Source organism: Pygoscelis adeliae, unplaced genomic scaffold (genome assembly GCF_000699105.1).
Source record: "Pygoscelis adeliae isolate BGI_AS28 unplaced genomic scaffold, ASM69910v1 Scaffold72, whole genome shotgun sequence".
In the NCBI taxonomy this organism is placed as follows: domain Eukaryota; kingdom Metazoa; phylum Chordata; class Aves; order Sphenisciformes; family Spheniscidae; genus Pygoscelis; species Pygoscelis adeliae.
The window spans coordinates 3,069,246-3,082,626 of record NW_008824286.1 but is presented as its reverse complement, the minus strand read 5'-3'; the positions used below and the strand labels follow the sequence as shown (position 1 = coordinate 3,082,626).

General features: G+C 46.1%; 1 protein-coding gene across 2 annotated transcripts in view; it reads right to left on the bottom strand.

The window, feature by feature from the left end:
* PPP1R16B (protein phosphatase 1, regulatory subunit 16B) overlaps window positions 1-13,381 on the bottom strand; it is a 40,144-nt gene that overhangs the window by 3,363 nt on the left and 23,400 nt on the right. For both annotated transcript variants that reach the window (XM_009318662.1, XM_009318663.1), the window contains exons 2-5: window positions 7,170-7,240; window positions 5,084-5,229; window positions 2,729-2,832; window positions 2,282-2,406 (exon numbers count right to left, since the gene is read on the bottom strand). In XM_009318662.1, coding sequence (XP_009316937.1) covers window positions 2,282-2,406; window positions 2,729-2,832; window positions 5,084-5,229; window positions 7,170-7,240 — 446 coding nt within the window. The remainder of the gene's footprint in view (window positions 1-2,281; window positions 2,407-2,728; window positions 2,833-5,083; window positions 5,230-7,169; window positions 7,241-13,381) is intronic.

The window sequence follows — 13,381 nt, the reverse complement described above, 5'->3', positions numbered from 1 at the left end:
CAATGGAGAACATCATCCACCGTAAACTCTGCATTCCTCATGTCAGAAGAATGTCTCCTCTTCCCCACTTAAGTGCTGTGGATGTGATTTTTTTGATCAAATTTTCAGCCTGCTTTAGTCAGGACTCCCTTCGTGCAATTGCACTTCTACTCATGCTATAATTGTTTTCACCATTTGAAAATCAAAACCATTTCAATTTTTGGCTACTTTTAGTTAAGGGAATATGATTTTTCAGATATTGGCTTCCAACTACAACCATCGCTTTGGAGACATCAATAATAGTCTCCTTTAGTCCCCCACAACACTTCATGCCTCTGAAGATTTTCAAAATTATGGTCTGCTGTTGCATCTCTGAGCAAACCATTGACCTATGTGCTACTCTGAGGGTATGAACTCCACTCAGAGCTCATCCTATTTCAGCTGTGCTGAAGAGAATTAAAGCTTCTTTTCAAAAATTTCCACGTGGATTCCATCACACAAAGTTAAACCCTCACCTGAAAATAAATTCCGATGCTTTCTGGCAATTCAATTAATTTCTACATAAATATTATGGCACAGGGTCATACCCTCTAGAGGCCATATGAATTAACAAGGTAATCACTTGGGGGTGATATAAAAAGGGAAGCCAAGAGGTCTGCTTAAATTTATGTATATAATCCTTGTTAAAGGGAAAAACGTGTTAAAAAAAATAAGCTGCAATAAAAGCTTCAGTCATCCGAGTTTATCTTGGAGGGACCCTGCCCTCCCCTTTCGTTTCTGGTACATGCTCTAGGTGACAATTTAGGCTAAGAAACCTGAATGCACTGCCATGGTCTGGCCATCAAACGAATGACACCAAGTGGCCTGGATATCAGTTATGTCTGGGCCCAAGCATCAAATGACCAAGGTTGTATGAAAGTCCCAACACATATGACAGCATTACTGAACCGTCCCTAAGTTGGGACTGCTGTAAGCAAGGGTTTAAGACACACGTTTGCAGGTGAAAAAAGAAGGGAACAGGACTAGGATTGTTCAGCCTTCTCGGTCCCTGTCCAGTCAAATCAGATGCCAGCTTGCTTTGTGCTGTACATTTGTCCTGGGTGCTCCACTCTGCCCAGGGGCAGATGCCATCCTACGTTGTTGTGGTTTAACCCGCCAGGCAGCTAAACACCATGCAGCCGTTCGCTCACTCCCCCCCCGCAGTGGGATGGGGGAGAGAATCGGGGGAAAAAAAAAGAAGTAAAATCTGTGGGTTGAGATAAAGACAGTTTAATAGGACAGAAAAGGAAGGGAAAATAATAATAATAATAATAATGATAAAAGAATATACAGAATAAGTGATAGTGATGCACAATGCAATTGCTCACCACCTGCCGACTGATGCCCAGCCAGTCCCCGAGCAGCAGTCGCTGCCCCCCGGCCAGCTTCCCCCAGTTTATGTACTGAGTATGACGGCACATGGTATGGAATGTCCCTTTGGCCAGTTTGGGTCAGCTGTCCTGGCCGTGCCCCCTCCTGGCTTCTCGCTGGCAGGGCATGAGAAGCTGAAAAGTCCTTGACTAGTGTAAGCACTGCTCAGCAACAACTAAACCATCGGTGTGTTGTCACATTATTCTCATGCTAAATCCAAAACACAGCACTGTACCAGCTACTGGGAAGAAAATTAACTCTACCCCAGCTGAAACTAGGACATACGTGAATAAGCACAGCACTCCATCGACTCTGTATGAGCCAGTTGCTATGCAAAGCAGAAAGAAGAGGCGGCAGAAAGTCTCCGGAGTGCCCAGCACCAGATCCTGCTCCCATGAAAACCAGAGGACTCTCACATCTCCTCCGTGGGAGTCAGACCAGACTATGAAACTAGCGAGAAGCAAGAGATTACTGGGAGGTCGTTCAGTCCCAATTCCCCGGAGGTCAGCAGAAGTGCTATGTTCTGCAACTCCTCATTGTGGGATTTCTTGCACTTTTCTTTGGAAGCTGCTGGTACCAGCCACTGTTAGACAGGACCCAGACGCTCAGCAGCCTTGCTGCAGGACCTGAGCCGCTGGACAACCAACAGAGCTCACATGAACAAGGGATTTGCTTCAAGAAGCGCAGGGATAGACGCTATGTCAGCTGTACTCATGGACAGAGCCTGTTCCTACGTGACAATAAACTAAAACAGGGAAAAAGATCAAAATAGCTTCCTCACTCCTCTCAGTGACTTGTAGGTGTTGATTTTGCATAACTCCTGCCACAGGGCAGGTTTTGTAACCTACGGGCTGAAGGAAGGCAAAAGTGAAGCCGCAGCAGTTTCACTCACCAGCGTAGCACCTTGGGCATCAGTCCTGTTCAGGTCTTGTCCAGTCGCAAGTATGTCATGAATGTCACAGATCATGACCTGCTCTGGAGCAGCCCGCATCTCATTGATCCTTTCCTGTGTAATTCCTGTTAAAATCCCAGTTAGAGAGAGAAGAGTTGGAAAGGGTCTTTGTTTCCACTGGTTGAGTAAAATTAGACTTAATAATTCCCGGTTGATATGACCTCACATCTTTTTCAGAGGCTATGTGGCTGAGGGGACTGACACCTGTCCTTCACCCTCATCATTATTTAGGAGTCAGAGAAACTAGACAGAGGCAGGTTCCAAGAAATTATGCCAGGCAGCAGGTCTCTGCTTTTCTCCAGAGGCAAATCAAGAGCTGAAAAACAAGATAATTTTTAGTACTACATTGTCCCATTTCTGTATTTTACATGAACTCAGTCTCCTTACCTTGATAGGCCATGCAAGTCTCAATGACATCCAGAGTTGGCTCATCTTCACAGAGGTCGTATGGCATGTTGCCATCTGCATTCACTGCCAGCAAGTCTGCTCCACTGCAAGGAGAAAGCAGCGTTACACAAGAAAGGACCTCAGACATCCTAGAGCAGACAGTGCCAAACACTGGGATAAACGCTTAGCAAAAACTAACTGGGGTTTAACAGTTGCCCAAATGTCACCAAGATTTGTGAGAGATAAGAAAGATTTGAAGCAAAGCCATGGAGCTATGAATGGGGAAGATGAATTCCAGAAGTGGATGAAAGGCAGCACGCTATGCCTTCTTCGTGGGCTGTGGGGCACATGAGCCACTGAGCCTTTCCTGTCCTCTCCTGGTCCTGGCACTGGACAGACTGACAGCTTCTCAATGACAGAAGTGATTTATTTGCTGAATTTCTGGATAACAACGCCAAGCAACCACCAAGTGCTTGTTATCTGGGCATCTGGCAGTCCTTCAATGAAAAGTTCGCAAGGACCAGAAAAGTTGGGAAAGATAGGGGCTGAACGGTGGAGGGAGCCTTCCATCTAGCCAAGGGCACATTGGCAAAAAACAGTAATGAAAAAATATCCTGTCAACTGGTGAATTTCCCCTTCTGATTGTCCAAAAGCACTTCTCTAAGTCCTTTAGTGACCTCCGGGAGGTCACTATTTGAAAGTAAAATTGCCAGCTAAACTGATCACTGTCCCCATATTCCCACATAATAGAAAATTTCCAGCACCTTCTGAACTGTGCCATTTTAGCTAGCTGTTGAATACTTTCAGCTGAATTCTGATCTACCTTAACAGTTACCAGCCATGGAAGGACAGCAGACAGTAACCACTTGCATTTAGATTCCTGTTTCTTTCTTTATTTTTTTCTCCTCTGCCTGAGCAGAGCAAACTACATTGAAATTCACATTTGCAGAGTAGTTGCAGCGTTAGTTTAATCAGCAAATAAAAAAGCAAGGAACTGGACATCTTTCGTGGGCTACTTCCTCTGATGGTCTCCAAGGGTTCCAGGTCCCATCACCAGTAACACTGCCTTCAAAAGCAGTGTTTAACCAGTCATTTGATATGTGACACCTCCTGCAAAGGACAACTTTGATCGTAGCAAACAAATTAAATCACCCCATTCCTCAAAAGTCCAGGGGAAGACTGTTTCTGAGCATGGGATCATGACATTAGGCTACTAGAGTCCAAATTTGCTGGCAACTACTCAAAACAGGTCAGTCTATGACAACTAGGGCCATAAGCTCACCTTGCCACCCATCCCCATGACACTCCCTTATCTTCAATTAAGAATCAGGAATGCACTATATTTTTCTACATCTGTTTGCTCCATTTTTATGCCCCCCATCCAAAAATTTCCTAACCCACGTGGGAACGTCCTCCAAGGGATGATTGTTTGCATCCTCTGCTCCGCTTTCTTCATTATACGGCCAAAGAAGGGCCGAATTTTCAATGCTAGTCTCCCAGATGACAGCATCACAGGAAGAAGTCTCCCTCCCCGAGGGAGAAGCAGCAGGCGCTGCTGCACAAGGCAGCATGTTAACACTCCCAAGGCACGCTCTGCCCTCTACACCGTCACTCCAGGAAATGGAAGAGAGGGCTCCTTACAGAGTCGGGACTATCTGCTCCAGACAGGATTCACAGCAGGTGCTCATTAAATGCTGCAAATGGTACAGCTCAAAACACATCTGGCTTCCTCCTCCTCGCTGGCAAGTCTAGAAAAGACTTGAGCTTTAGGGCCTTGGTAAAGCCAAGTGGAAGGTCCATTGCAAGCACCCTGTGTCACACCGCTGGGGAACAAACGCATTACAAGAAGCTAACTGGTTACTAATTAAGAGCCAGTAAGACAGGTCACAAAGTTCACCCGAGTATTTGAGCTATACAAACATGCTGCTGTCCTCCTACATCAGTGTCTCTGACTTTGGCTGGAAGACCTGAAGTTGTGTTTAAGAGCTTCAGGGTGGATCCTCCTGACTGCTCCTATTTCTACCCATCCAGCGAGCATGGTTCAACAAGCACAAACACAGACACGTACACACCAGAATACAGGCAAAAAGGGGCAAATTTTGGCCCGGTTTTCAGAAGCTTCATGAAACTGAGTCAAGTCACCTAGGGTTTTACTGTGTCTCCTCAGCCTTTCTGCTCTTCCTCCTCCACCCCCTTCTCCCCCAAGCAGGAAAGAGTCCTATGAATAGCCTGAAAGCAGGGAATAATCACCACCGCTGCAATCTCGCAAGGTACTGAGCAGTCTCGGTTTCCATCCACAGAAGCTGTGGGTAGAATCAGATCTGCAGAAAGGGACAGACACAAAAAGCCACCTACTGCTGGATGAGGATCTTCACCAGGTTGATATGACCACATGTAGCTGCTGCATGCAACGGAGTCCACAGCTCGTTGTCTTTCGCGTTGACATTGGCCCCGTGGTTGAGGAGAAGCTTGACTATCTCTTCATAGTTGTCTATGCAGCACTGGTGAGGAAGAGATGCAGACAGATTGGTGGTTTTTTTTAAACTTTGGGAAGATGAGGGCTCATACCTGCTCAGTTGTACCAGGGTACCTGGACGTGGAGACCTACTTTATCCTGCAGTGTTTGCCAACAAGCAAACGTGCACAGCTTCTGTTCCACTGGGTCTTCCATATTCAAGAGCAAACATAGCAGAAATTCAATGTAACCAGTATAACCACATACCAAGGGATGAGATGACAAGCTGACATTCCCTTTTCTTAGGGAAAATCCCAAACACTGGCATGTGATGAGTAAAAGTCTTCCTAGTAGCTCACACTACCTACCACAGTTATCTGAAGAAATGCAAGTTGGATTCCCAGAATTATGAGGTACTTCACAGGGCACCTTTCATCTGAAAAAAAATCAGCATCCTCGATGCACTTACACCAACCACAGTCCCAGAGGCAGCCTGCAAGAAGGGCCTCAACCGCTTTCCTTTGGGGAGGGTGGAATTTGCTCTTTGATCCACCTCATGCTCGCTTCTTGACATGAACGCGTGTGTGATAAAGACACTAAAATAAGATTCATTCTTGTGCAAGAAGCCTGTTTGTGGTCTACGCATTACTGCAGACCCACATGGGAGACTCACAGCTCAGCACTGCAGTATGGGCTTGTAATGGGGCTGAGTGACACCCCACAACAAGCATTTTAGCAGCTGAGTGACAAGAACCTTTTACGTATTTCTATTTCTGTTTACTATTTGTATATGGAAGTGAGGTTAAAATCACGGCTGTCACACAGCCAAGTTATCACAGAAGTGTAACTGCATCATTCACTGGAAGCCACTGCTAATGGGCAATAGTGTTCACCCAGGAGCTTTCCTCTGTTCAGGGATACAATTAATTCTAGTGGCTGCAAAGTTCCCACCTCAACTCCCAAATGCACCTTTACAGTAACTGATCCTTCAGCGGGCAAGGTGGGATTAACCATGGCTTCAGCACCTAGTGGGGAAAGCAATGAGGCTGTCAGCATTTCTCTGTGTGCAGACTAACATCTCTTTGGAGAGGTGGTGGTGGTGGGGACCTTTTATACTTCCAGAAGCCAGTTTGCATTTTTAAGCAAACATCCGTCCAGCTTTGAAGAGAGCAAGCGACTTGCAGAAGAATCCAAAATCCCAAGTCAATGGGAGCATTTACAGCAGGGACTAATGGAGAGAAAGCCGCGAGTCCCCGTCCCGCCCTCGGGGCGAGCGTGACAACCATGCCACTGTTCCGCGGCAGCGGAGGCGGCAGCTGCCAGGCACTGCGAGTCCCACGGGCCTTCTGCAGGCTGACTCCCTGATGCTTTCGCACTGAAAATCAGGACTCACAAGGAGGGGTGGGGAGGGTGGCCTTAGGAAGAAGAACAGAAAGCCCCTCATGGCATCAGTGCAGAGGCTCTGAGGAAGGACACAGACTTACACACCACTATGGCAAGTCTGTATTTTACTGGCAATTAGCTGCTGCCATCTCATACAGACTTTTGGAAGTCCCTGATCCTACAGAGAGCAGCAGCAGGCCCTCCAAACATCCTGCGAATCATTTATTTAAACCAGTTCCAAAACCCGTGGGTTGCCAAAGTCTCTAAATTTGAGTTAACCTGCTTTAAGAGTTTACAGCCCAGCCCTGCAAAGATTAAAGGGTGAGAGAAACGTTGTTCATGTCTGAAACCCAGCACCAATTCCTGAGCTCTTATTATCACTGAACGAAGTCTGGGATACAGCAACAGAAGGGTTTGATCTCAGTTTGCTCCCCAAGAAACAAGATCGCCAGCACAACATGGTGAAGTTTCACTGCTTTAACTGAGCAACAAAATGAAATACAAGAGCTTTCTTCATTCTCCCTGGCAGGTCTGCTCAGGGGGCAGTGGGAAGATGTGACAGTGCGGAGCGGCAGAGAGCTGTGACCTCCTCCCACGCCTCACCTGATGCAGTGCAGTTAATCCATCTTCATTGCACAGGTCCGGGCTGATGTTGCTCTTCAGCAAGTAACACACTGTAAGGGAAGGAGACAGGAGGAAAGGAGTCAGATCAGTAATCCTAACACATCTCTTGCTCTCAGATAGCCCTGGCCAGTTCAAGACAAAGGCAACCTGCACCGTCAGGGTGTCCCAGTGCGGGCAGAGCTTCAGGACACCTCGCAGCCAAGAGCTCAACACTGGCATGAACCTGCAGTCACTGCAGCGCCGGTGAGAAAAAGGCCTTCTTGGTTTTATCCAGCAGAGAGCACCAGCATACAATTTTCCCCCAACTTCCTTCCAAAGGAGACTTTACTATTACAGCTATTCTTTTCATATGGTTGTGCCAAAACAATCTACATTTTTATCTTGTGCTTTGCAACATCTGAGTGGAACCTCTGCACACTACAGCCCGGGAGAGCTCAAAGGCAATCAGGGATTTTGGGGTCCTGAGTTACAACCGTAAGAGAGATCTCACTGTGGGGCAGATAAGGTCTTGCCTCAAGAAGTTATCAATCTGGGACAAGAAGTCACATACGTTCAGGGGCTTCCCAGAGGCTTTATTGTTTTATTACTGCTTTGGAGGGAAAGGATAAGATTTATTCCATTAAAATGCAAATTTCTGAAACACGTGAAAAGCCATTAGCCCCTAGGTAAAAGATAAAGTTTGCTCTGAGGTACAGATCTTGCACGTGGTAATAGCAATAAGGCTGGCAGAGGAAGTGAATTATTAGCAAAACCAGAAACTCTTCAAATTCAACACTGCTGATGGATCTTGGTGATCTATACCCATCTTCTGTTGTTTACTTGCTCACTCCCTGCTTTTTCTCCAGAGATTTCACTACCTAATGCTTTTCCCACCTCAGATGTCACTGACAGCACAGGCACAAGCCAGAGGTTCATAATCATCTCCCTGGGGCCAGCGTAGCAACAGGTATTGAAGTCTCATCTTATTTGTTGGCAAAGATGCAACCATTAAGCATAACCAGAGCTGCCAAATAAGGACCGATAACAAAGCTAAAAGGGCAATAACCACCTTCAGAGCCGTCAATCAAAAAGACTGCAAGGCTGGTCACTCCCAAAGCATCCTGCAGCCTCTGCTTCTGCCCGATCGCTGTCCCACTGTTAGAGGGATCTCCTTCCCCAGTACATCAGGGCTGTCCCTGGGGACAGAGCACTTCTGGCATCCCAAGCAGAACATGGAAAGCATGTCCACAATGACATCAATGTTGATTTATGAAGCTTTGTTTAAAAGATCTGGAAAAATGCACTCGCAAGAAAGGCAAATCGAAACCAAAGTGAAATTTTGTTTGGAAGCCATAGGTCTGACATTATCAAAAAGGAAGGCAAAACGGGACAGAAGTGAAATAAAACACTTTATATCACAGGATTGTTTCACCCAATTCAAAATGAATGCTGGAATTTACGTTTGCTGGAAATAATTTCAAGGCATTGACACCTGCTCGATGAAACTGTTACAAAAAAGCAGAATACAACAAAGAACAAAACTCATCCCCCACCGCGGCGAGTCCAAAGAGTCTGAGCTTTTTCCAGCTCAAAGGCCAGTGCAGGAAGCCCACGCCTACACTCAGCTCACACCCCCCGACACTTGCATGCTTGACAGTAATAAGAGCGCTGAACCCCAGCCAGTATATCCAATTTAATAACTGTGCTTCTACTGTTTCTGGCCAGCCCCAAGGTCCTGCTCTCCTAATCCAAGCTGAGTGATAGGCAAATCATTCACCAGTGGATCTGGTTGTCTCTTATTTACTTTGGATACTCTGCCATTAGGGTTTTAATTCAATCTCTGTCATTTAAGAGCATTGTGTACTAATGACACGCAGCTCCATAATCATGTTTTTCCTGATTATGGAGATTTGGACAAGTAGATGCCGGCAGGTTAACCTTACAAGTGCTGTCTCTCCACGGGAAGAAGCAGTAGCATAAGTCCCAGCTTGTTATGGAGTATGGGGTTTTGTGTTGAAGGCTCTGCGATCACGGCTTGACAGAGCTTGTAAGAGTCCTTGAAGGGTTAAGATTCAGAGAAGGATTTATCTTACCCTAAAGCAGCTTTGAATTCTCCATTATCCCTTGCAGCAGCCCTCATGTTTGCAGTGCACCTCCCCTTGGCTCCCATCTGCCCTTGGGACCGGCTCACCACAGCCCTCAAAACATTTCCCAGTATCTCCCCACACACCAAAGACTGACAACCACAAGACACCAGAAAAGAGCACAGAAAAGTAAATGAAAGTAAAAGAAAGGTAATGAAGCTAGGTATGGATGTGGTACCAATGAGTCCAGACAAACATGGCTTGAAGAAGAGATCGAAGTCCTTTCCAACTAGTCCTAAGCTGAAGTTTGCATCCTGGGGTTCGGCAGGGGAGCACAGGGTTGGGCAGCAACGAGTCCTGGCTCTTGTCTTTGAAGTCACAGGGATGTTGCTTTCAGTGTTCCTCATGCTCCAAACAACAAACCCCAACAGCTAGGCAGGAGTCTCCAAGAACTGTGATTTCCTATTACATATGCCCCCTTTTACAAGCGAGGGGATTTACCCAGCGTCCCACCAAGCTCGCAGCAGAACGCAGCCCCGATTCCTACCCACCACCCCCAGTGGCAAGGCACGGGGTGGCAAAGAGCAGCTTCATCACCCCCCGCTCCCTGTGGGCAGACCTGCAGAGGGACTTGGAGGGATGACATGGATCCTCCCCATGCCCACTATCCAAGAATGGCCTGGGTGAAAACCTCCTGCCCTCCCATGTGGCCAGGAAGAACAAGCCCTCCTTTCTGATGGACTTCAAGAGAAGTGTGCATTTCTGGGTTTTTCAGTGCCTTAAGAATAGGAAAGGGAGGGCACAACTGCGACACTCTGCAGTGCTGGAAGCCAGACCCTCAGCTCCAGGGCTGTGGCACTGCCACCAACCCGCTCCGCTGCTTAACGCACAACATAAGGGACAGGGACCTGAGCAAGCAAAGTGCTTCTCTTCAAGCCTGCTGGTGCCACACGCCTCGCTGCAAAGCCCAACACCTTCACCTCCCGCCTCCAGGCACGAGTGATGCCATACAGGTAGGAAGCGTATGCTTCAGCTCACGAGGACACAGATTAATCACTTGATGCCAGCTGATCACTTTCTGACGGCTTAAGCCTCAGCACACCACTCGTGAAAGGAAGATTCCTCCCCATATGCACAAGGTATAGCATGGAAATGGGTCCTCTGCAAGCTGAGGTCACTCCAAGCCCAACAGAATGGGCTTGTATGGGTCACATCGGCAGGTTCAGCCCGCAGCAGCCTCCACTTTAACACTTATGATTAACTTCTTGAAGAGAGCTCAGTACCTAAAATGCTGAGCTCTTTAAAGTCTGTCCTTCTTTGCATGTAGGTGGGGGGAGGTGGGGAGAAGGGGCTGGATGCGTGGGTATACTTTATTACACGTCAAGCACAAGTTGTGGGAAGCAGTTTCAAACGCATAGCAAATGAAGGAATGAAAATTATTACAATAAGAGCTGGGTGAACAAAATGGTTGTGAATAATTCATTGCAAATTATATTAACTGAACAATCACTCAAATGTATTTTCCATTATTCTGCTTGCTCTGCCTACAACTGAGCCTCTCACACACCAAGATGGTGTACATTAATCTTCAATTTATATTTTATCATTCACATATGTGCTGTGTTAAATGGAAAAAGCTCCCACAACAGCTGTGAAAATACATCCTAGGTTTTAAGTCACCCTCCATCACATGTCCTGGGGCAGCCTCAGATAGATTCTCCTCCCCGAATGCAACAAACCCACTTCTCAGGAGCTCCCTCTCCTCCCAAGCATGTCCAAGCCTCACTTATTCTCCCCCAAACCTATAAATCAGGGGGAAGACAAAAGAAACCACTGCAAAAGCCCTAAGGAAAATTCAATCAGGGTAATCAGCTCTCTCACCTGAAGAGATATTGCAGCGCTGTGGTTTTTCATCAATGTTACTTCCCACTGAGTTTGCACTAGAAACAGGTTTTCCAGAAAAGTTCCTAAACCAGATGAAGACTTTTCCATGAAGAAAAAATGCCTTTGTCAGTGCAGTTCCCCCTAAGTCAATAAGCTACACCATAAAATTCTGGATACTATTACACTCCCATCTATACCCAGCGTTTGCATACCTCAAGTATTAATAACTCATAAGAGAAAAAGCCAACTGAAACTGATACGGATACCAGGGAGGGGAAAAAAACACCGAACACCTTTCTGATAGGAGGTCCTGATTCCTCCCAAAAATATATAGTGGCAAACTGTCCATACTGGCAAACAGGCTTACCTGTGTGCTCCAAGTTTACATATACACACAGGCCATTAGTTTTTAAAAATCCAGGTTTATCTTGATCCTTTGCACTCAACAATTTCTTTTTGAAAATATTTAAACTCTTCTTGTTCACTTTCTGGTTCTCAGGCCACCTTTAAACGCTACTATTGCACTGAGGTCTCTACAGCAGTAGAATAATTCTTGTATGTTTATACCTGATTTCACTGAATAAAATGAAGAGAAGTTTCACTCGGATTAAGATGCACACTTTTACACACGGCTAGAAGTCACTTCCACCCACATGTAGCTTTAGTCAAAAACCCAGCACAGCGGAAGAAACTCTTCCCAGCATTACTTGTAGTGAGATACTGGTGGTGTCTGTGCCATATAGGTGTGTTGGCAAAGGTCTAGAAAGACTGATCCCCAGCCTGCCAGGACGGTCCTATGGATGGGCTCAGCTACTTCAAAGCTGCATTTTTACTGCTATGGTTTTGCAGGGATATTTATTACACAGGATAAACATTGCCAGGAAAACAGCATTGAAGCTATGAGCGCTCTGCCAGCAAAGCGTCCAGCTTCCTAATACAGCATACTATGATATTCATATTGAAGAGCATATCTAAACCCTGAGCAATAACAGGATGAACTTACTTCAGCCTTATCCTCCACTCCCTGCAACGTACAACTGATAGCCCATCCTGGTCCATTGATAAATTCTGCAGCTCTCTAAAGCTTTTTGAAAGACAACAAAACCCACAGAAAACAAAAACCCACACTAAAACAGCTTCAAACATTTAGCACATCTAAAAATAAATATGGCCCAGTTCGCCTGCTGAGGCATCCCATCATGATTGATCACCAAGCTTTCTCGGGAAGGTTCAAAGCCTGTTAAGACACTTCCCACCTAGTTTATAGCTGGGCACACACATTCCTTCTAATATACCCACAAAATCTGGGAAGCTTGGAAAGAGGCCAGCAGAGCCCCATCTGCTTCGTGCCATATTCACATGGGCAGGGACATTTCATGCAGCTACACTCGGCTCAGGTGCTGCTTCTCTCAAGAAAAATCTATTTCTGATTTTGATGCTTCTTGCTTAAGAGGGCATCCCCAAGGAGCCTGCGTTGCACGGCAGGCTCTTCCTGCAGAACTTGGGGCCCGGATCGTACACAAGTTTTATTCTGACAGCAAGCAAGAGTTGTCAACAACTCATCCACTTATTTAATGCATAGGGTCCAATTCTTTCTCCCCCTCTTTGTGTCTATTGTAATCAACTTTTGCTTTATGCTTTGACCTCTATCCATCATTGTAGTGATGGAGTACCAAGAAGAATACTATAAGGGGACAGCCGCCTACCGCTGCGTCTTGGATGAATGGGCCACAGCCAGGTACCCAAACCCTACCGCATCCCACATTTTTCTTGTTCTGCATCTACAGGACTTCAAGCTCTGATAATCCAGTTAGTGCTCGTGATGCTAAAGCATCTTTCTTTAATGGCTGCCATCCACCTGGGATTACTCAGATAAGTAACAGCGTGCAAGTTACCCATCTGCAACCAGCAATGCTCAAAGGACACAACAGAAACAAAGCCAAATTCATTTCAACAGGGAAAATAAAAATTAGAGGATGCTGCCATCTGACAAGCCTTCCTAAGGATGTAGCGTCATGTTCAAAAGCATCTTCATCCTCTCCTCCTGCTCAGACTAACAGTGAAATTGGTGCACGCAGGAGATACCAAATACATAAAGGAAAACTAAAGTCAGAGATTATTTTCTTGGTTTCCCATTCCTCATCTATTATTGGAAGAATAAATAAATCATTTTGGTATGGTTTTTAAACAGATGATGGGCTTTAAAAGGGATGAGTGTTTTATATAACCTTCGGGCTCAGCTGC